Consider the following 24626-nt stretch of genomic DNA (forward strand, 5'->3'; position numbering starts at 1 on the left):
CTATGAATTCTAATGCATTTAAAATTCACTATGAAGTTAATTAGTTCACATCAAAATTCAAATTTTAGCACTTCATCTTTGACAGTGAGTATTGTGGAACGAACAATAGATAACTAAAACTACTCATCTTATCTAAAATCAACTTTGCCCCCAAATAATCAGTCCATATTTAATTAATGTGCTTTCTTATCAATTTTTAGATACAAAAAACACCATGTCTGGGAATATCTATAATCGATAGTAGGCAAGAGGGAGTATCCATAATCAACCATCAAAACAACCATTAACGTCACAAAATACTAAAATAACCTATCAAAAATCAAATGAAGATATGGCATCATCAAACACCTAACCTTTGAACCCTAATGGAGCGGAAGACTCTGATAAGGCACGACGGCTTCTCTTCTGTCTCTTGTACCAAATAACGAAAAAACCGAACACAAGCACAACCACACCGCCAATGTCTATTCTGATTCCAAGTGCAACCAATGCAGTGTTACTACTAGATCAATTTTGAGGGGTACCCGAGATACCCCAGGCTCCAATGTGGATCCGCCCCTGAACACTCGTGGATTTATGACTTTTTACCGCAATACAAGGTATTGGTTATCCGATTATCGACGATAACGTGCATTAACTAAAGAAGAGAAATCCAATCATGCACATGCGAAACTCAAAAATGTTATTGAACGCGCTACAGTGTTTTGAAGACGAGATTCCCAATCCTAAAGCAAATGGCTCATTTTCCTTTTTCAGTGCAAAGAGACATAGTCGTTGCTTATTTTGCAGTCCACAACAGGAAATGCAATATTCTTGATGAGTTATTTATGACGTTTACGGAGAACAATGGTCACGCACAAAGGGGAGAGAATAATGGCCAAAACGTTCACGATATGGAATGGGGTTCATAAGGCAACAAATACATGGATAATTTGGGTGACCAGATTGCGAATTAATTGGGGTCAAATTAAATTTTTAGGATTTTAGTATGATTTTGTGGATTTAAAAATATTTATGTTTGATTTGGATTTGTGTTTAATTTTAATTTATGCTAAATTTGGATTTTATATGGTGTTTATATTTTTTTATACTTATTTAAGAAATTGATTAGATTGTTTTATAAACAAACACTTGAATTCAATAAAAATAAAACAAAAGGGTAAAATAATCATTTTATTAATTCAACACATCAATTCAGAGATCCCTACCAAACAACATGTTAAACATTCGGCTCTTAAAATTTCAAACCTCTTAAAAATTCAGATATTAGATCTTAAAAATTCAGATCCTACCAAACAGACCTTAAAGCCAACTATGTTATACGAATGAAACTATTGGCCGATTAAGAATGACCATGAGAGAGGCAAATGGAAATTGCGAAATTAGGATGGTACAATGGACATGCAGTGGAATATTGTAAGACAAGATATAAAACACACCATTTTGATTTTTGGTGAGAGTGACGTCAATTACCGAAAAATCAAGAGAATAAAGATAGTGATGATTTCGATGTGTCAAAAGGAGGCAACCGAAGGTTATGCTTAGGAGAATGGAGACGGTTAGACTCCATGGTAAGAGGAGGAGAGGTTAGCCTATATAATACATCCCTTTGCGCCATTTAGTTTTGTTGTTGAATCAAAACCCGCAATTTCAAACCAAAATCAAAGCATAGTTAAGTAAGGTGTGCAAGTATCAAAAGAGTTGCTTATGATTCACCAACCTTGACACTAGATCGGTTAGAGTTTCGAACCCTTTACCAAATCAGCAATTCCATCCTATTACTTATCAGAACATATATAAATAAGTAGACAAATGAAAACCCACATGCACGTAACTGATTGTCCTGTACAATCTTTAAATTAACTACAAAAAAATAAAACACACATTTATTTTGATGAACAAATGAGGAGGAAATCTAAAAACTATTTCTTGTATCAATTTGATGAGGGTTAAAATCGGCATTTTTCAGGAACATGAATGTGAGAAAAAGAAATCAAGTTCATATTGGTTGGGCATCTGTCTAGCTCCATATCAAGCACCATTCAACCATCGAAAACATGGTGGTAGTAGAAAGATTTGAACACAAGGACATGCCAATGGACCAACAATTGTACCGGTTATACCTCCTCTACCTTCAACATATGCAATAGTGCAAGCATCAATCAACCATCATGGTGGAGGTGGCAAAAATAGAGAGTTATGATTGATAGCTCCTGTCCTAAACATGAGGGAACTTAATGTTATAATTTCTCATTTGATGAGTTTGGAAGCTTCATAAATGATTGCTGTCTTCACTGCCACATTTCCATTTTCATGTGTTTGGCTAGTACATAAATGCTCAATTGGTCAGGAACACGTTAGATTATCAGGATTCAGGACTCACAAATTTCCTGCTCATATTGATGTATAGCATTTTTTATCTATTAAGATAATCGCTGTAATTCTCACTTCATAAGTACCAAGCACTACTTAACTTCTTTGGCTTACCTCTGATCTCATACCATCTTGAGCATTCGCATATCAAGTGGTGGCCTTCAACTGAATTTGAACCCTAATAGAGAAATATGTAAAATGTGAGAAGGCTAATTGAAATAGAATGTTGTGAAATTGAAAGTAAGCTTAAAGATGCACATAAGAAGTATCTTACCTCTCCTTTTCTCAATAAAGGATAAGATTCATTATTTTGCGAGAGTCCACTTACTACCTTTAGCTCGTGGGCCCAGTAGTAGCTACTTTCAAATGTAGTTTAGAGTCGATTATTTCAACACATTTTGCGATAGTTGGTTTTGAACCTGGAACAAAAGAAGAAAGCAAATGAGAAGATTCATAGGTTGCCATTTGAACTTCTTAAGAACTTAAGTGCTTCAGTTATAGTGCAATGAATAAAAATACTTTAGCAAACCACAAAAAATGAGGAAGTAAGGTGTACATTGTAAATGTATATGCAATCTGACTGCAACCTTATTCAGTAATGAGAAGAACTAGGTACATCCCGATGAGCCAAGGTGGACATGCTCAGAAATAAATTATTTTTTGTGATAGGTCAAATAAAAATTAAACAGTCTACAAGTATCCTAGTCCAGTTTGAAGCCTGAAAATCAAAAACTAAATTTGAACCAGATTAATTCCATATCTAGTTTCTGGTTTTAGGTCAGTTTAATGAATCCAATTCATATCAATCAAATCAATAACTATTTATAGTTGGAATTTCACAGGACAAAGCACGCAATGAAATTGGAACTTCGATGCAGTCCCACTCACCTCCCATTTGCATCCAGAATCATGTGCAGCTAGCTACAATCCACTTCATCCTTACATCACCGAACAGGTTTTTCTATCTTGTTGAAACTCTTTTTCTTCTTCTGAAAATTTGAATGCAGGACTAACACCGGTTTCATATATTTTTTTTATAGGTTCATCGTTCACATTTATAATATATACGTCCTCAATCATCCATGTTCTGTGAAAAATTTCCGCCGGTTGAACATCCCCAATAACAGTTACACTCCCTTCTTCTAAATCAAAAAGAATCGATTGGATACCCTGAAGTGCAGATAACGCCTCCAGCACCATCTCTCCTTGTTTTCGACTGCCTGATTTAAATTCCAGCACAATTTTCTGAATTTTTCGCTATAATTACCAAAGAAAAATATATAAGACCAGGTAATAATACTGAAAAAACGTAAAAAAGAGGGAGGGCGGGATGATTAAAACGAATTATGATTACATGTTTGTGTTCTTTTGCGGATTTGTATGAAGGTGCAACGCCTGTTTCCCGCTCTTCCTTGATTTTTTTTGCAGGTTCAACACTTATGCTATATACGCCCTCAATCTTGCTCACATGTTGAATAACATCCATGGAATCAACATCCCCGATAACAGTTAGGTTTCCATCTTCTATAACGACATCAATCAACTGGATACCCAACCCTGATAATATAGACTCAGAATACGTATGAAGGGTTTTTTTTTTTTCAATATTATTCACATAACAAACAAGTACATATATAGGGTATACAATACAGGATAATTATCTACCTTCAAAACTAACTATCGGATATACACCATACAAGATAACCACAAAACTAATTATTATCTAAAAAGACTCTTGACCACACTCCCCCTCAAGCTGATGAATGTATATCGATCATTCGAAGCTTGTCCAAAGAGTCGTTGAATATTCGCACACACACAGCCTTGGTTAACATGTCAGCTAACTGCTCATTCGAATTCACATACGGTAAACTAATCGTCTTTTTCTCAAGATGATCTTTAATGAAATGCCGGTCCAATTCAACATGTTTAGTCCGATCGTGTTGAACTGGATTACTCGCTATCTTCACAGCCGCTTGATTATCACAAAATAACTCCATAGTACCCTTCACATTTATGCCCAGATCCTTTAACACCCGTTTGACCCAAAATAACTCGCATACACCGTGAACCATACCTCGAAACTCTGCCTCCGCACTCGAGCGCGACACAAACTTCTGTTTCTTACTACGCCACGTTACAAGATTACCACCAACAAATACAAAATAACCTGATGTGGACTTACCGTCAGACTTGTCTCCTGCCCAATCAGAATCCGTATACCCTTTAACTTCTACGCTTCCATTTCTGCCAAAGAACAAACCCTTACCCGGCGACGACTTCAAATAACGTAGAATCCGGAAAACAGCCTTCATGTGACTCTCACTAGGAGCATGCATAAAACGGCTTACAATGCTAACCGCATATGCAATATCTGGTCGTGTATGTGCAAGATAGATTAATTTTCCGACCAATTTTTGATACCTCTCTCTATTGGTTGGAACTTGACCTGTTGATTCTGTAAGCTTATGATTCACTTCTATAGGAGTATCAATCGGTTGACACTCCAACATTCCCGTTTCTGCAAGAAGGTCTAAAACATACTTTCGTTGACACATTACTATCCCATGCTTAGATCTAGCAACTTCAATTCCCAAGAAATACCGTAAGCCCCCGAGATCCTTCAATTCAAACTCGCGACTCAACAAACCTTGTAGTGTGTTAATCTCGTCTGGATCGTTGCCCGTAACAACCATATCATCCACATACACGATTAGGGCTGTGACCTTATCACCGTAACTCTTCACAAACAAAGTGTGATCTGCGTCTGATTGTTTATACCCGATCTTTCTCATGAACTTTGAAAATCTTCCGAACCACGCCCTAGGGGATTGCTTCAGCCCATATAGTGCTTTGTTCAATTTACACACCTTGCCGCCATAATTCATTCCAGGAGGAGGATCCATAAACACTTCCTCTTCTAGATAACCATTGAGGAAAGCATTTTTCACGTCGAACTGCTTAAGTGGCCAGTCTTGATTTGCCGCAATTGACACAAGGACTCTAATAGTATTAATTTTAGCCACTGGTGCAAAGGTATCTTCATAATCAATACCGAACTTTTGCGTGTAACCCTTTGCAACTAACCTTGCTTTGTACCGAGCCACCTTTCCATTTGAATCGAGCTTCACAGTGAACACCCATCTACACCCTACGGTTTTCTTTCCAGTTGGGAGTAACACCTCTTCCCACGTTTGATTTCTTTTGAGAGCGTCAACCTCTTCAGACACCGCTTTTCTCCATTCAGGGTGTTTCATTGCGTCTTGTATGTTTTTCGGAATCACCACGGATGATAACTCTTCCACCATGCAACGTTGAGTGCCGGCTAGCTTGGCCGTCGAGACAAAGTTATTGATCGGGTATCGAGACTTCGATGTTAGATCCGGTTGATATTGTTTACGTGGTACCCCTCTATTACGTCTAACTGGATACCTAGACGCAGGTGTCTCATGTTCCTGTTCACCCACAACTTCACCATACACGTTAGAGTTCTCATTAAAAAACATACCTTGCGACGTGTTTGGATCAGACTCGCTTGGATGAGGCTCGTTAACAGGCTCGCTTGGATCAGACTCGCTTGGTATCGGGCTCGTTGTACTATCTGTTGGTGTACTATCTGTTTGGGCTTCACTACCGTTTTGCCCATCTCCCCCTGAATCGGATCCGCCATTACCTATGTCGTTCGGCCCATTCTCGCTTAGTCCATCTTCATAAATCGCATTTCCGGATGGACCCAACTCATTGGGCTGTATATTTCCCTCATTAGATTTCTCCCCCTGAGGGAAATATTCAGGTGTAAAATATGGAATTTTTTCATGGAAGCTAACATCACGAGTAACATAAACCTTCCCACTTTTCGGATCAACACATCTGTACCCCTTCTTGTAATCAGCATATCCAATGAACATGCATTTTTTGGCCCGTGGTTCCAATTTTCCATCATTACTATGCACATAGGCCGAACACCCGAATACTCTTGGTTCGAGATTGGGTCCGATGATTAATTCCAGTTTTTCGTGTACTACTTGTAAAGGTGTTTTGAAATTGAGGACTCTTGAAGGAGTCCGATTCATTAGGTACGCCGCACTCCGCACAGCTTCTCCCCAATATTGACGGGGTACCTTCATGTCGAAAAGAGATGCTCTTACAATCTCGAGTATTTGTTTATTCCGTCTTTCCGCGAGCCCATTTTGTTGAGGAGTATTGGCGCATGATGTTTGATGTCGAATGGAGTTTGCCTTACAAAATGCCTCCATTTCCTGATTAACATACTCATCTCCATTATCGGATTGGAGCACTTTGATCTCACATTTAAATTGAGATTTAATTATCTGATATAGTTCCTTGAACACATGCGGTACTTCACTCTTGTTTTTCAATAACGACACCCAAATCATACGTGAGAATTCATCGATAAAAGTTACAAAATAACGATACCCACTTGGGGTTGCAATTTTATCCGGACCCCAAACATCCGAGTGGATCTTCATGAATGGAATTGTTGTTTTGTTTTCACTGGGAAGATATGAGACTCTATGATGCTTAGCCAATTCACAAATATCACAACTAGAATCAAATGTTTTATTATTCAAAAATAATTCAGGTTTTAATCTTTTTAAATACCCAAACGACAAATGTCCTAATCTACGGTGCCATAACCACGCTAACTCGTTTCTTCCTTCTACGTTATACGCCTCCGCTAATCTTTCTTCTTCGAGATAGTACAACCTGCCCCTCCTAGTACCATAGCCAAGAATCTGATCCGTCGCGATATCTTGAAAGAAACATTTATTTGGCCAAAACGAGACATAACAATTGAGTTGGTCAATAACTTGGCTAACAGATAACAAACTTGAAGATAAGGATGGGACAACAAGGATTGATTCAAGATTCATTGATTCCGAAATTTTTGCTGAACCTTCGGAAATTACGTCAGCCGATCCTCCGTTTGCCGTTTTAATTAAACTTTGTGTTGGTTGGGTTTTAATTTCCAATATAGAAGGATCGTTTGTCATGTGATCCGTAGCGCCGGAATCAATGACCCATTCATGACTAAAAAATGGGGATATAGTAGGCTTACCGTGATCACTAAATGACTCGGTATGTGCCGCAACCGGAGTCCCATCATCACCTTTTGTTGTAGCCATGGATGTCTGTCCCACCTTCCTTCGTGGCCTCTTTGAGAAGTCCCACCATTCGGGGTACCCAACTAGTTCATAGCACCTTTGTTTTGAGTGTCCCTCTTCACCACAGTGGGTACACACAAAATTATTCTTCTTATTGTTGGAACTCTTCTCCTTTTCTTTCTCCTTCACGGTGCGACTCCGAGTAGCCAAGTTCACGACACTGTCGGTCTCGCGTTTCACGTCCTCCATTGTAGATCGTTGTTGCTTATCTTTGCGAACGAAAGCATAGCAAGCTTCTAGGTCCATTGGAGGGTCCTTACGCAAGATCTCTCCCCTCGCTTGATTGAATTCAGCGTCCAATCCCGAGAGGAAGATGTGCACTCGGAGTCGTCCCAAGATTTTGTTCAAGGATACGATCTTATCAACTTCATCTTCATGACCCATTAGTCGGGTATCAATCTCCTGAAAAATTCCAACCAATTCGTTATAGTATGCTGCGAGTGGCCGTCCATTTTGCTTCGTGCTGAACGACCTCCGATTTAACTCGAACAACTGCGTTTCATCCGTTCCATCGTAGAAGGTTTTCGCCACGGCGTCCCCGATTTCTTTTGCCGTCTTCAACCGGATAAACGTCGAGATCAAGGTTGGACTCATGGAATCGATGAGCCAACTCTTGACTCGATTATTATCCATTAGCCAGGTTTCGATCTGTTTCGCGCCGGATTCAGGTTTCTTGGAGGTTCCCGTCAAGAACCCAAGTTTGTTTCGAGCGCCAATCCTCATCTCCATCAGTTGGGACCACAACTGATAATTGGTTTCGTCCAGAATGATCCCCGTCGGAAAAGGAGCATCTTGGACGATGAGACGAGGTTCTTGAGGAGCGGTGGTATCCTTATCAGTCATTGCGATTCGAGGTTATTCGTGCTTCGATTTGTTTTTGATGTGGGTTTCAAACGGTATGCTCTAATACCATATAGACTCAGAATACGTATGAAGGGTTTTTTTTTTCAATATTATTCACATAACAAACAAGTACATATATAGGGTATACAATACAAGATAATTATCTACCTTCAAAACTAACTATCGGATATACACCATACAAGATAACCACAAAACTAATTATTATCTAAAAAGACTCTTGACCACAGATAACGCCTTCATCACCTTCCATCTTTTACTTCGACTGCCTGATCTTCGACTGCCTGATCTGAATCCCAGCACAATTTTCTGAAACATACACGATAATTACCAATATATATATATATATATATATATATATATATATATATATATATATATATATATATATATATATATATATAGAGAGAGAGAGAGAGAGAGAGAGAGAGAGTAAAGTTCCAATGAGATCACTAACTTTTTTAGGATCAATAGGATCACTTTTTCAACCTTCATTTTAGAACTTATCTTATATCGAAAAAATAAATAAAAATATGTAAATTCATCATTTTTCAACCTCTTTCCATATTGATATTAGAAAAGAAATATAATAATAAAAAAAATCTATGAAAAATTTGTACAATATGCACATTTTTTGTAAAAAAAATGCATTTTTTTGAAATTCTTTTTAATGATTCAACTTTTATATCAACATCCTAGTCAAATAAATATTTTTAGAAAAAAAAAACGTATCTAGAAAAAGTTTAAAAAATGTGCATATATGCAAAAACTCAAATGTGCATGATTTTTCAAACTTGGTTTTAGAGCTTATCTTACATCGAAAAAAATAACTAAAAATATGTAAATTCATCATTTATTAACCTCTTTCCATAATAGTATTCGGAAATTGTTTTTTATTTTACGTAAAATGTGCACCATATCCACATATACATAAAATGAAAATATGCATATATGCACGTCTGCATATATACACATTAATATACAGATGAAAAACATCTTAATAAGTTAGGACCCTCCTATAAAAGGTGAATTTTTGAAAAAAGAAATGTTTTTCTACTTGTGTGCATAATTGCATATAGTGCACATTTTACGTTATATGCAAAAGATAAAAAATCGAATGTAACTATGGGTAAAGGTTAAAAAATGATAAATTTATATATTTTTAGTTATGTTTTTCGATAGAAATAAGCTCTAAAAAAACGTTTTTCCAAATAATGTGCATGTGATGCATATGTTACACATTTTTTTTTTCGAATACCAATATGGAAAGAGGTTGATAAATCATGAATTTATATATTTTTATTTATTTCTTTCGATATAAGATAAGCTATAAAATGAAGGTTGAAAAAGTGATCTTATATATATATATATATATATATATATATATATATATATATATATATATATATATAGAGAGAGAGAGAGAGAGAGAGAGAGAGAGAGGATTAGGTGCATATAAGACCATCATATTTTATAAGACATGGGAACACAATCCTAGCCACTCATTATAAGACATGAAATATTAAATATTATTTGTCATTTAGATTATACAACAAAATAAAAAATAAACACATGAAATATTATTTTTATATATACATGAAATATTGTAATAAAATATTAGACTATAGATATTCAAACAATTCCAACAATATATTGGAATATTCTAAAAATTCTAACAATTCTAGTAGAATATTAGAATATTGTAACATATCTAATAATTCTAGTAGAATATTAGAATATTTTAACATATTTAACAATTCTGGTAGAATACTAGAATATTGTAACAATCTAGGAATTCTATTTGAATATTTACAATGTAATTTTCTATTAAAATATTTCATGTAGTTTTCAAAGACGGATCACTTGAAATTCTAAAAAAATAGAGATCTTAAGATTCAACCTCAACCACATATTTCTCATTTGCCGCTCTAACGCTCCAACGCACCAAGCATTGGCGTATGCCAGATCATAAATGATTATATGGCAAAGATATATAATCATATATGATTATACATGTGTATACATATATGTCTGATCATAAATGATTATACATGTCTAATCATAAATGATTATACATATGTCTGAAAGTAATTAATCATATATGATTATGGTGGTTGGTGAGGGAGGAGGTGGTGGTGGTGGTAGAGGTATAGTTGATGGAGGTGGCAATAATGTGGTCAGTTGGTGGCGGGGTGGTGGTGGTGGTGGTGGTGATGGCGGTGGTGGTTATGGTGGTGGTGAAAGCGGTGGTGGTTATGGTGGTGGTGAAAGCGGTGGAGGTAAAAGGAACAGGGGCGCGACATAATCATTTATGATTATAAACTCTCTCGTTATGCTGGTACGCCGGAGGGTTAGAGCAGCAAATGAGAAATACATGCTGTAACTTTGGTCCACCTTCTTTAGGAGTGTACAGGAAATGTTTGCTTTCCTACCTGTTATCTAATAAGCTTAATGTTGAATTACCTTCATCTGGCCACTAATTGATTTCAGTTTGTCCCCATGTAGGCTTGAAGTAGCGTACTCCTGAATTTCATCAGAAAGTTCTTCAGACATGTTTTTCATAAGGTGTAGCTGGTCAATCTCATTTGGTTCCTGAATAAATCACAAGAGGAAAAATAGATAACTTATGTTCACAACATGTGGTGTTGAGAACAATCAAGTTAAGGGGAAAACAAGTTATAAAGTAAAAGTTTGCTAATATTGTCATTTTCTCTAAAAAAAACAAATGAATCTGGCGTGCCATGTAACAAATGAAAAAAATATATTAATCCGATGCACCTTTCTTTTCAGAAGATTTGTAGTTCAAGAGGAAAAGTAATTGCAGAGTGAAAGTTGATCGGTTTTTTATGTGAACTTTACTGTAGAAAGATATTACTGATTGCTTTGTTTTTCTGTCTGATGTTGATGTATGAAAGTATGAGTATGTAATTTTAGAACATTAGCTCATAAAATTGATGGACACTACATGTTAAAGTCTATGTAGAAAAGAGTATAGTTAAATTCAATTACATGTCCTCTGAAGACCAAAAGAAGTTTAAGACATGCGAAAGATTCAAAGTGAAGTTCCATGGTTTTTGGGCAATCATTTCAGAATGAGAATGAAAGAGTTGAAGCTTTCTTATGTCGTGTTGATGACTTGAGGAAAAAGTTATAATTATATGTGACGAAATATTTAAGCTCCTTACATTTATTTCAGATATCTCTTTCATATATGTCGATGCATCTTCAGAGATGTCCTCAGCCTGTTGGTCGTAGATTTGTACGTTGATGGAAGTGGGTTAATAATTTCCAAACACAAAAACATTAAAACTCTTTTCTTTTATCCACTAAAAGTAATATTCATTTACCTTTCTTACTATAGCTCCAAATTTAGATGTGGTGGTAGATTGCATGGACTCTCCAAGGATGCTTGATGGAAATTCCAAAGTTTTATCTAAAAAAGATGATTTTGACATCTCTGGGATCTTGTAAACTTCCTCCTATTCATGTTTTTCAAACACCAGAACCAAGATTAGATAAACTCAATTATTACACTAATTATATCCAAATTAGCATTAAGTACCAATGGTTTAAATTATATTATAACAGTGTGGTTGGTATTTCCACGTACGTGAATTCCTGTAATACTTGAAAAAAAAAAAGACATTTCTATCAATTTTACAAGTGTCATATGAGTAGTATGCGATGGCAATGGATGATTTGAGAAGCATAACAGTTGTACGTTATACAAACGTTATGGCAACTTCCTTTAGTTTGGAACAATGTAGAGTAGTAAGAATTGTTATGATAAAACTAAATGACAGAGGTCCTTTTCATCTTTATGCATGCAACTAGCTTAGTGGAGTTGTTGCTTTTGATGCTTTGTTTATTTTAGCCTCTTTCTTGTGTCTAGTGTTGTTGTTTTGTCTTTAGTAGATAGTGGTAGACATAGGTTAGTGGTCTACTTGTCTCTTTGTTTGTTCTTGTAAAGTCCGATTTCTTTGCTTTCTTGTAAGCCTTTATAAGGCCTCTTGTTCTTTGTTATACTTTGTGAGAATATACAGCAGTTGGGTGTCAATTCTATACTCTCTCCAAATACCTGTATAGCATCCTAGTTGTGTACTAGAAGTTGTTTGATATACAGGTTAACAGATGCCTCACCCCAGTACTGTTCTTGGACTTGAGATACGATGAGCAACGTATGAACAATATCTATGTTTGCGTTAACCTCGACCATATTGTTGTGATTTGGCAGGACACAAGTATTAGGGCTCGGTTCATGTTCATACAAGAAGGAGAGGAGCTAAGAATCTTTGTATTCCGTGGCATTTTCATCACATACTATTTTGATGGATTAGAAAATTGAGTTTCAAACATGCATATGAAAGTGATGGAAAGGTGAACCCAAGTAAAACGAGTGCAATTATCAACAAAGATAGCAAAGTACCTAGCACCTCCATAGTGGGATGAGTTGCAGGTCCAAAAACCTAACTAAACTAAGTCAAAAGCTGCTAAAGGAGTGAAAGCATTTGCAGTAGACGGAAAATAATGGTGTTTTCCAAGTAGACACAACAAAAAAGAAATTGATTTGGTGTTAAAGTAGTTTTAGGTCAAGACACAAATATATGATCTAGGTCAGCATGCTACATACCAAACGAAGATAAACTCGATATAGAAGCTATATAAATTGTGAAAATGAACTTGGAAGACAAAGGTTGACCACTCCAAACAACCTTGAAAGTTGCAACTCTATGACCTATTCTAAGAGTCTCCTTGGTCTTTGGATCCTACACAAGACAACTAGGATTGGTGAAAAGAACAATTAGACTAGAGTCACATAATTGGCAACTGATACAACAAGAGATAACTTTGGAACATGAACAAAATTTGGTAATGACAAGTGACAAGTGGAGACATGTCCACCAGTTTGACTGCCATCAACTATGTAGACAGAGACGGATTATTGTGACTATTTAGTTATGAACAAGTCTCCATGTGCTGTCATAGGACAAAAATTCACAACTACTTATAAAACCTCGCATAAATTTTTGGATCGACTCTTGATTTTATTTTATTTTATTAATTTTATAGTAATTCTCCGTAAAATTCGAGGTGTTTTTTTGCATTGAAGGATGGGGGGGGGGGGGGGGGGGGTTGATGTGGTGCTCATGATGCAAAATCACAAAGCAATTTATGGGATGAGAATAAGTTGAACGTATTGAGTGTAGAGGTCTAACTGTAGGGCAGAGTGGGAATGTTAAATGACCATAGGGATCAGGTGCCAGAACCATAGTGGGCGGGTGTCCTCTGCTGGTCCGATGCAAAAAGACTACTGCAAATCGATGTGAAAGGATCGAAGCTTCACCTATGATTTCTGATGTATTGTACACATGGGTTGAGGCGATATTGTGATTACTTGGACAATGCTTTGAGAAATTTATTAATTACGGTTGATGAAAGCCAAATCGAAAAATTTTAATTTGTTCCCATTATGAAAGATTTGGATTCGAAGGATAATCAAATGGTGATACGAATCCGAGAACAATTCACAGCATGAAACATACGCTAGCAACTTCATGCCCGAAAAGAAATACCACAGAGAAAATTTACCAGTTCAGGACCATGGATGATGCATCTAACAGTTTTCAACTCTGTAAATGATGGATTCATCTGCTTTGGTCGACCTGTCTTTCTCCATCCTCGTACCTCTGTAACAATGTGTGATTAGATGAATTGTCTCTATTTTCAGCATAAATCTAGCTACAAATGCCCATAATTAGCTTCACAAGAGTGACATACCTGTAGAGTCGATGGTATCACCAACTAAAATGCTAAACCAATGAGGAGTTAGCCTGCCAATCTCCATTAACTCAAAGAAATCACGTCGACAAAGATAGTATGCTCCTGTGCGTAGTTGAAATCTAGACAAATCTCCTCCAAGAACTTCTACCCATCCCATGTTATTTTCCAAGGTTTCCTCAGCTACTTTCTCATCAACATAAACAAGGCTCACCCCACATTCCTCTACCTCCAATCCACTCATCACAGAAATAGAGACACTTACTTTATCTCCAGTATTCAATGTGTTTCCAATTGGCCAGTAGCTTAACCATATACCAACATTGCCAGATCCAGGTTTTCCAAAGACTTTTGGGTTGTACATCAAATCAACACCATTGCTCGTACTGATTTTAACGAACCATGCCAAATCATCGTCACCTGAGATTTTATATCTCAAAGTTACATCAAGTCCTTTGAGCTTCCTATTCCTTGGACACAAAGGCACATCAAAGGACAAAGCCGATGATGCTGATACATACTCAGGCTTCAGGTTTGGATTCTTTATGTCTGGCAGAGATGTGCTCATTATATCGAATTCGTACAACATCTGTGCCAAAAGCACTAGAATTCAGTCACATATAGTCGGTTTTTAGGTGTCATATCAATGTGATTGTATGTGCTTCTGCATGTGTTTGAGAATTGAGAGAGAAACAACGTACCTCAACACACGGAGTTCTGCCTTTGGTGAGCTCATCATCACCAACCAGGCACACCTCCTGATTTTGATATTCTTTTAGCCACTTCATGTGTCCCAGATCATTTTCTTCAAGTTTGGTTACAGGCACCAATTTAATAAAGCCTTCAATTTCACACAAACTAATGCATCCTTCATAGCCAAACTCTTGCAATGTGAATCGGTGTTCTTGGAAAGTTATTCTCTCCAATGACAAACAGTAGTATACATACAATTCTGCAAGCGTACTTGGGAGACATACTAGCCATTTAAGTCTTGAGCATAAGCTCAAGTCAAGGACCCGAAGATATTTAAGATGATCATAACAGGGCAGACACTCAAATAGACTATTGCCTAAATTCAAGTACTGCAAAGATAGTTGAACATTAAAACTTAGAGTGAAAGAATCGGTACACTCGAGATTGCAGTCCTTGAGGAATAATCGGTGTAATGAATGTGGGAGGGAGAACGTATGCTGTTCAGTAACTCCTAATAACAACTTTCTACACCCTGTCATGTTTAGCAGTGCAAGACTCGTCAGGTCTCCAATGGTTTCACAAACACGAACAAGATTGTGACAGTTCCAAAGAATCAAAGTCTCAAGATGAGGAATCATTGACATGTTGCGGATTTCAAATAGATCATACGAGTCCTTAAGATTTAGAATTTGCAGTGACTGAAGAACCTGTTGCAAAAGTAACATGATTTATGTATTGTTCAATGTCAATTTAAAGATCATTAACGATTGAGAATCTATATGGAAAAGCGACATAAATAGGATACCGAATTCCCTACCATGGGCGGATCAAATACTTCCAATTTGCTGTAGCTCATATCAATAGCCACCAAGTTTCCCATGAATAAGTCAGGGGGTATGGTTGTTAAAGGGAATCCAAGCCAGCAGAGCCATCGTAAATCTTCTGAAAAATTCTCGTAAGACCCATTGAGATACACAAAATTAAAGTGGAGCAATTTTAGTTTATCCATCTTCTTAAGTGCATCTGTCTTGAGGTCTAGCGACTGGAAAGTTAGCATAAAGAAGGATGGTAAGATGACATCATATCCATAAATGAATTTACCAAAGATTCTCTAAGTAACAAGATTCCATGCCTTGAGTACCAATTGACGATTTCCATGTCCTAGATGGTTGTGTAGTGATTGGGGTATAACGAGGGGTGGATAGGTATTTTTCCAAGTGGGGCAAAAATATGTCTAGTAGTAGGGGACCCCAATTTACCAAAAAAACCATTCACAAAATATTTATATATGTTACTTGAACTATTTATTTATATTGTTATCGATAAATTCATATGTTTTTACTTTTTCTTCTTTTTTTGGGGAAATTACAAAAAATCTTAAAAATCTTTTCTTTTCTTGGGGGTGGGGGAGCACACTTACCGCGGTGAGACCCGGTTATTATAAAATTATTGAACTTGAATATTGGAAGACAAATACACTGTAACAACCCAATTTTAGGGTGGAAATAGACTTATCAGGGTAATTACCTTTTGTTTTGTTCACATTTGCGTAATTTCTTATTTTTTGTACATATATAAGTAACAAACTTTTTGCAAGTGTTCACGTATAACCATTATGACCGGCTGTAGCAAGTTACATCCAGTCATAATGGTCATATGTGAACACTTCCAGTAAGTTCGTTATATAAATGTATACCAAAAAAATGTTACCTAAATGTGAACTAAACAAAAATATAATAACCCTGATAAGTAAATTTCTCTTTTTTTTTTTTTTTTAATTTTACCTTCTAATTTTGATTTGGTATAAAATTTGAACTAAATGGTAAATATTTTTAAAACCATACCATTTTGGTAATATCTTTTTAAAATACATTACTTGGTTTAAAATTTACTATGTACACATGTAAAAAATGAGAACACATGCTGACATACCAACTCGACAATAAATATTTTATTTTAAAATAAGAAAATAAAATTTTAGGGATAATTTTATTTTAAAATAAGAAAATAAATAGGTAAGATAAATATAAATTGATAAAAATAATAAATAATGTTATATTATTTGTTAATAATGACAATTGAAGTAATAATATTTGATTACTTAGAGAAATTGAGAAAAGTGGTTAAATGTGTCTAACTTGATGAAAGATGAGTTTGACTAATTGAGTTCACATTAGATGATAAGAACTTAAATGTCACAAAATATGATGGAGAACGACTATAAGTGAAACATATGTGATTTCCGAGATTTTTCTTAATATCTAAAAACTCTAAAAAAATTTGTGCCAAACACGCTCTTAATGTGTTACGACAAGTCTGTCCTTTAGACCAAAAAGACAAAAAATTACTTTCTTAACATAAACAAATTTCCTCATCTTTTTCATCTTCCTCTTTTACTTCTACTTTTAAATATATACATGAAACAATATAAAATCTAAAAAGATGATTAATTTTTAAAAATAATCAAACCTAAACCAAAATTTAAATCAAATCCTAAAAGTCAATTTTAGTTATTCAATATTACCTTGAATGCAACCTTATCTTCCTTTAGTAATTGCATGTCAAGTGCTAAACCTTCCATTGTTTCTGAACCCTAAAAGAAAAAGAAAAAATAAAGATAAAGATAAACCATATAATTCACATGAAATAGAATGGTGTGAAAGAAAAAGTAGGATTACACATACATATAAGAAGCTTCTTACCTCTCCCTTGCGCAATATCTTATAAGAATCACTACTAAGCCAAACTCTACTACGTCTTGCAGGGAATTTTGATGACTCTTGACGAACCAAATTTTTTCCCATCTCTTGAATCAATCGATGCATCATCAGCTTATTATTTGGGGAAACAGAAAGAAGGCATTTGTTGGATAGGGTTTTGATCCCAGATAATGCACAGTAATCTGGCTCCAATATCTTTACCACATAATCCTTGTCTTTTCCGATAAAGAAACAAGCAATATGCAAAAATAATTCTTTCTCTAAGATAGATGGTAATGACTCATAGCTCGTTATTAGTACACTTTGGATTCGAGAATCAAAATCTTTATCCAATACATTCAATCGACTTTTCCAGTATAAAATAGTATTTTCATTGGATAGAGAAGAAGCCAACACTTCAACAGCGAGAGGATTTCCTTCACAATATCGTATTGCTTGCATTGCAAGCTCTTCGAAACCTTCCATGGGAGCTTTGGAACCAAATGCATGACGACTTAAAAGCTCTAACGATTCATCCTCATTTAATAATTTTATTTTATACTCTTGACACCTAGAATATGTGGACTTGAACCAATTATCTGTATTTTCCCTAATTGTTGTGATTATAATCTTGCTTTGTGCATTGATCGTTCCAGTTCCAAGTAAAGCGACTAACTGACTTTTTTCTGCAATGTCATCAAGAACAATAAGCGTCCTTTTTGTTTGTAAGGCTTCCTCAATCTTACATGTACCCTGAGAAACACCAGGTATTTTTCTCTTCTTTCCACCTAAAATATCATTGAGAAGTTGTTCTTGTAGCTCAAGCAAATCATGGGATTCTTTACATCTGCGACCAATGTTTTCAACAAAACTCGTGTTTTCAAAATATCTCCAATTTGAATCGTAAATATACTTGGCCAGAGTTGTCTTGCCACTTCCACCCATGCCACAAATTGCTAAAAATTCAATATTTGATTGATTTAACCAGGAATTGATCTCCTCGTATCGAGTGGCCATCCCTGTTAGATTGGGTGGAAGATGAACTTCTTTGCGATCCAGTTTGTTGTAAATGGTGTCAACAATTTCCTTCAAAAAAATTGTTTCAGGCCTGGAACAACAAAAACATGAACAAGTTCATGAGATGAAATTTAGAAATTCTTATATAAAAGTATAAAACTGAATGATAATATTCAGTAGTTAAATGTAATGTACTACTAGTAGATATTTAAAATTAATTTCCATTAAATTAAGCTTCCAATTCCACAAAATATCAAAATTTAATCAAAACCTGATCAGAGTATTTAGATTGCTATAATAGAAGAATCTTCTAATTTAATTACAAATGCATTTGAAATAGAAAATTAAATCGAAATAAAACATATATTGCTATAAACAGATTTATGTAAATAAAAGCTCTTATAGTCATGTCATAAGGATAATTTAAGTGCATAAATTAGAAATTAACATAGAGAGAGAATTAGGGGTCAAGGTTATCCAGAAAGAACAAAAAGAAACTCGCGTAGCTCTTGTCAAGAGTCAAACTTGTATATGATGTATCAAAAAGCATACAGCTCATACCGATTTTTATACTTTTTCCTATAACTTATTTGAAATAAGAATAGAAGAAAGTTAGCCATCACACATTCATTCTATGGTAATGATCATATCGATTCCATCATTTTCATTCATTTTTAAGGAAATTACTTTTCACCTTTCCAAACTTCTCTATCAAACAAATATCTCATACCGATTTAAAGGTTTAATTTATTGACCCATACATCAACAAAAACTTGACCGAATCTTAACTTCAAAAGTGGAGAACCAAATTTGGCTAGAAATTAGCAATAATAATCATCAAATTATTGGATCAAATAGCATCAATTAAATTTTATTTCAATAATAATTATATTACAAAAAAAAAAAAAAAAAAAAAAAGACAGTGAGGCATACCCCGACAGAACCATGCCCGCCAAATTAGCAACCTCTTTAAGAGCTTTCTTCCACATGTTCACGTTGTGATCTGTCCACCTTGAAGAGCCTTTCACTTCAATTGTGAAAGTTTTATTTTGTTTCCTCACATCAGAAGGATCAACATGATAAAAAACAGGTAGAACGAAATGATTCCCCTCCTTCCTTTGTTCAAGGATCAGTACAAGCTCGTCAAGGCACCAGGTGGAAGTTGCATAGTTTTCCGACAATACGACAATTGAAGCCTTAGATTGTTTAATTGCTGTCTCGATCTCCGGCTTCACTTCTTCACCTCTCCTGATTTCTTCGTTATCCCTAAAAGTACAAATCCCTGCTCCCATTAATGTTTTGTAAAGATGATCAGTAAAAGAATGACGAGTATCTTCGCCCCTAAAGCTTAGGAAAACGTCATAGCTGCTAGCGTTAGCACTAGAAGAAGAATTGGAAGCCATTGAAACTGGATCGACAAGGATTCAAGATGAAGTCAACGGCAAATTTTCAACTACGCAAAATTATACCCAAGCTTATCTAGGCAGGCCGATTACGGCTTTTTAAAACCTAATTGTCAAATAAGACTATTCCGATTTTTGAATTGTTTTTAGCAAAGCTCAATTATTACTTTGAATAATCCAAAAATATCAAAAAAATAATTTTGTATTTATGTATGTGTTTTTATTTTTAATATTTATTTATTTTATTATCAGAATACTAGTTTATAAGCTGTGGGAATTATGGTTATAAAATTAATTAAGTATTTATTATAAAAATTCAAAATTATTAATCAAATATTTTAAAGAAATTATTATTAAGTAAAAGATATTTTTTATTATATGGAATTGTAATCGTTGATTTAAATAAATCCATGAACTTATAATCTATGTTACTTTTATTTTAATTTTTATTCTAATGTTAATAAATTGTATCTAATAAGAGTTGAAAATTTAAAATTTGAAATTCAAAATGAAGAATCAGTAAGTTGACAAGTAACATTATATTAATTAGGAGACCCAATAGGTCACACATGACAAATAATAAGAATAAACCTATTTTTTATTAGAATAGCCGAGTCAACCTTGCAACTCGCTGAGTTGTTCATCCAACTTGTCGATTCCAGGCTCATCTTCATGTGACTCACCGAGTCAACCTTGCGACTCGCCGAGTTTCTTCGGTCCTTAAGCCATACAAACTCTTTTAAGCCATGCAGTGGCTCCAAATTACAGATCCAAGCTTCTAAGGCATGTTTTTCACGTAAAGTTGCAAACTTTAAGTGCATACATAGCTAAAAAGGCTCTTAATGTCAAATCCAAGCTCACAGTGGGGTTTCACACTCGAAGAGGCTTCATACATGACCAAACTCAGAGCTTTATGACTCTAGAACCCAAGAAGGGTCGAAATTTGAAGTTACAACTTCAGATCTAGCCGATATCCCACATTATCATCTCAACCAACCCATAAAAACCCTAAATCTCAACCAAAAGTGGTCTAGAAGGAAAATGATGTAAAGGTGACGACTTGATACCTCCAAATGATGCAAGCTGAGGTAGATTTTTGATTCCTGTGCCTTCCTTGCTACTAGTCTCTTGCCCTCCAAGCTCTTCCTTTCCAAGAACCTCCTTTCTAAAGCTTAAGACACACAAGAATGAAACACCACACGAATTAGGGTTTTCTGAGCTCTCAAAGGACTGCAAAGAGGCCAAAGGGGGCTTATGCTTCTTTAAATAGGGTGCAGAACCCCGAAATTTTAGGGTTTCATCTGTCAGCCCATACTCGTCGAGTTCTTTCATGGTCTCGGCGAGTAGGCCGCTAAACACGCGATCCATCCCGTTGCTACTCGACGAGTAGGGCAACCAACTCATCGAGTAAGTCTTAAACCAAATAAATTTTCATTTACATCGATACCTGAGAATCGGGGCGTTACATATATTCTCAATGTCTTTAAATTTAGGGCAATTACTAATCTAGCCAAATTAAGGAATTAAGCAATTTATAGCCAAAAATTAGTAAAAGTCCAAATATAGCCCACGAAAACCGTAGGTTTCGATATTCGTCTACTGTTTCGTGTTTTGTATTTTTTTTTTTTCATTTTTAGGATACAAAACCGTAGATTTTTTAGAACCTACGGTTTCTTCTCGAAACCTACGGATTTGGGTGAAAAAATACAGTTTTTTTTTTAATCTACTGTTTTGAGGGGTTTTAACTACAAAAAAAAAAAAAAAAAAAAAAAAAAAAAAAAAGGAAACCATAGGTTTTAAAAAACCTACGGTTTTGTATCCTAAAAATGAATATATATATATATATATATATATATATATATATATATATATATATATATATATATATATATATATATATATATATATATATATATACAAAACACGAAAGAGTAGACGATTTGGCGAAACAGTAGTCAACCTACAGTTGACTACTCTTTTGTGGGTTATTTTTGGCTAAGTGGTTTTTTTGGCTATTTTTTGATAAATAATTAAGGATTTTGACTAGATTTGTATTTTTCCCCCAAAATTTAGGATTAATGACTTAGGAAGGTAATTAGGTTTCTAGTTTATCCGTATTAGGTCATTAAGGTTTTTTTTGTGCGTATTAGACTAATATGATTGTTATTACGGTTTACAAATAGTTATTTTTACCGGTTAAAACCAATAAAAGGAGTATTTTTAAACGGTAATAACAACCATATTGGTCTAATACGCACAAAAAAAAACTTTACTGACCTAAAACGGACAAGCTGAAAACCTAATTACCCTCCTAAGTCATTATCCCGTTTGGGTTTCCATCGGGTATGTGTTTTTTTGTCATCCCTACACTCAATCTTATTTCTCATATGTACATTAGTTTATAAACATTGCATAAATGAAATTAAATAAGCTTAAAGTTTTGTACATGACATAAAATCATACCTTGTAATACAATAGTTAGTTACACTCCTAGAAAATATTATTTTCATAAATTAATAATTTTTCAATTTAATAAAAGAGTTAATAATATTTATTAATTAATAGTGTAATTATAATAAATACTCAGCAAATGACTACCTGATAAATGTTTGATCATATAAAATTATATATTATTAGCCATATCATTTTAAGAAATCCAACAAGCCACGATGTACTTAGTAGTTGCGTCACATATTTTATAACTAACCCTTTTACATCTAATTCATAATGATAAAATCCTAAATAGTAATATATATGGGATAAAGCTTAAGTTTCATAAATTGACAAGTATGGTCCTTCTAACAAAATTTCTAATTTTTTATCCCAATAAATATTCAGTTATTCATTATAAAAAATTTCTATTAATTTATTTAACTAACTATTTTTTTATTTTTTTATTCTAATTTTTTTATTTTTACAAAAATAACCCAAAACTATTAGACCCAAAATGCAAAAGTTATAAAATTTTGGTGAATGCAAGAAGTAATTAGGTTCCCCTCGAGGAACTTATGCCACAAGATGATTAATATGTTTTAGGTTGTATAGTTGACATATATTTAGGTTTTATATCAAATAATGCTTCTCTGTGATACCCTACGCTTGGAGTAATGTAACATTCCTAGTTTGAGTTTGGAATTTTTTTCTATTTTTGGTAAAAAAAGAATGGAAAAACTTAAATAGTAATTAAATAACTAATTGATAAGACTTTAAAGTAGTAAATTAAAGCATCATAATAGTATATATTAAAAATTATGGACTAAATAATTAAGTTATTTATGTGCACTCAGATGAAAGGATAAACGTAAAATGTGCAAATGAAAGGATTTCAAAAAAATGTCATGGAATTGAGAATGGAGTTTTCACTATATACATTCCAGATGATGAAGTAGTAATTACATCTAATTTATAAAAATATATATAATTGTTCCCATTTTTAGAATGAAATACTTATGGAATCTCCACTAATATTATCAAACCTTATTCCATGGTATTTACATGAGCTTCTTCTTTCTTATTCTTATGAAAGTTCCCGAGAAGGCTTAGTTCGTTTGTTTCGAAAAATATATCAATCAATTCTGATTTTTTTCTTTTTCTCTTGATGATGTTTTGATCGAGAAGTATAGATCTTGTTATTGGATTAATGAAAATGCACAAAAGGTCTATTTGCCTCAAACAATTTATGAGCCTCTTCCTTTTTTCTTATGATATTTCCGTTCCTTTTAGCAGCATCTACTAATTTGGGACATAATTTGAAAGCAATATTTCGACCTCAATGTTTTTGGGATGCCGTTGATTGTATGTTTGCATATTTCCCAATGATTGAAATGCATTACAACGTATAACATATATAGAGAGAAGTGCAATGATGGGCTTGGCCCTATAAGACTATACATATATGATATATAGTGGTTGGATGTGGGAATTACTTCTGCCTTATTTTGATTTAAAGAGGATTTATCTTGATTTTCTAGGTTTCAAATTTACAAAGGGAAAAATGGGTGACAATGAACACAATGGTGGTAGCTGGAGGTGGATTTCAAGCCTGTTTTGTTTCTAACGAGGTTTTTTGTGGTTCTCTGCGGGTGTTTTACGTCGGTGATGGAGGTGAGTCTACCATTGGGGATCTCGTCTGCAATGGTCACCAAAAATGAGCTTTGGCGAGGCGGCACCAAAAGGCATAATACGGTGATAGTGGCCGATTAAGGAATCGACCAAGTGGGATTCGATCAGACCTCATGGTGGTTCGATCGCTGGTGATGGTGTCGAGTTTTGTTAAATATTGTGAGTATTGCAAAGTATTGCAAACTTGTCATTTCATGAATGTGCAGGATGTTTTGTGTAAAATATTTGGATTGATTTAGTTGTGCATTTGTGACTTTGGGACAATTATGTCATTTGGATAAAAGTTGTGGATCAAGGTGTAAGTTTGTAACGAGTTTGACACGCGGGTTATATGATTCGTTTACCCAAAGTATTTAATTGAAGCTGTAGTGGTCAATGGTCATAATTCACAAGATATTTTTACAGTTCATCTTCTTATTCTCTCTCGTTGTAAAAAGGGTTTTTAGGGTTTGTTCAAGTTTATCAGTTCTTTATTCTTTTGTAATTTCTTGATC

The 24626-nt window shown here is 34.7% G+C and overlaps 2 protein-coding genes across 3 annotated transcripts; both read right to left on the minus strand.

Annotated features, from left to right (window-relative positions):
• Positions 1–3267: 3267 nt before the first annotated feature.
• LOC145004164 (uncharacterized) lies at positions 3268–3931 on the minus strand. Its single transcript, XM_078963054.1, has 2 exons — positions 3728–3931; positions 3268–3630 (listed from the first exon to the last, which is right to left on the minus strand). Exons 1-2 carry the CDS (start codon positions 3857–3859, stop codon positions 3313–3315), a joined length of 450 nt encoding a protein of 149 aa, XP_078819180.1. The 5' UTR covers positions 3860–3931; the 3' UTR covers positions 3268–3312.
• Positions 3932–8484: 4553 nt separating this feature from the next.
• Positions 8485–20110, minus strand: LOC145004569 (disease resistance protein RPV1-like). 2 transcript variants are annotated; one of them, XM_078963507.1, is made up of 11 exons: positions 19541–20110; positions 17594–18698; positions 17416–17484; positions 15709–15933; positions 14900–15598; positions 14199–14787; positions 14010–14107; positions 11768–11899; positions 11606–11662; positions 10884–11012; positions 8485–8729 (listed from the first exon to the last, which is right to left on the minus strand). In XM_078963507.1, exons 1-11 carry the CDS (start codon positions 20008–20010, stop codon positions 8625–8627), a joined length of 3678 nt encoding a protein of 1225 aa, XP_078819633.1. In that variant the 5' UTR covers positions 20011–20110; the 3' UTR covers positions 8485–8624. The 2 variants fall into 2 exon arrangements, with proteins under 2 accessions (XP_078819633.1, XP_078819632.1); XM_078963506.1 differs by having other exon boundaries at positions 17576–18698.
• Positions 20111–24626: the final 4516 nt, after the last annotated feature.

The sequence above is a fragment of the Lactuca saligna genome, chromosome 7 (genome assembly GCF_052625555.1).
Source record: "Lactuca saligna cultivar CGN05327 chromosome 7, ASM5262555v1, whole genome shotgun sequence".
Taxonomy (NCBI): Eukaryota; Viridiplantae; Streptophyta; class Magnoliopsida; order Asterales; family Asteraceae; genus Lactuca; species Lactuca saligna.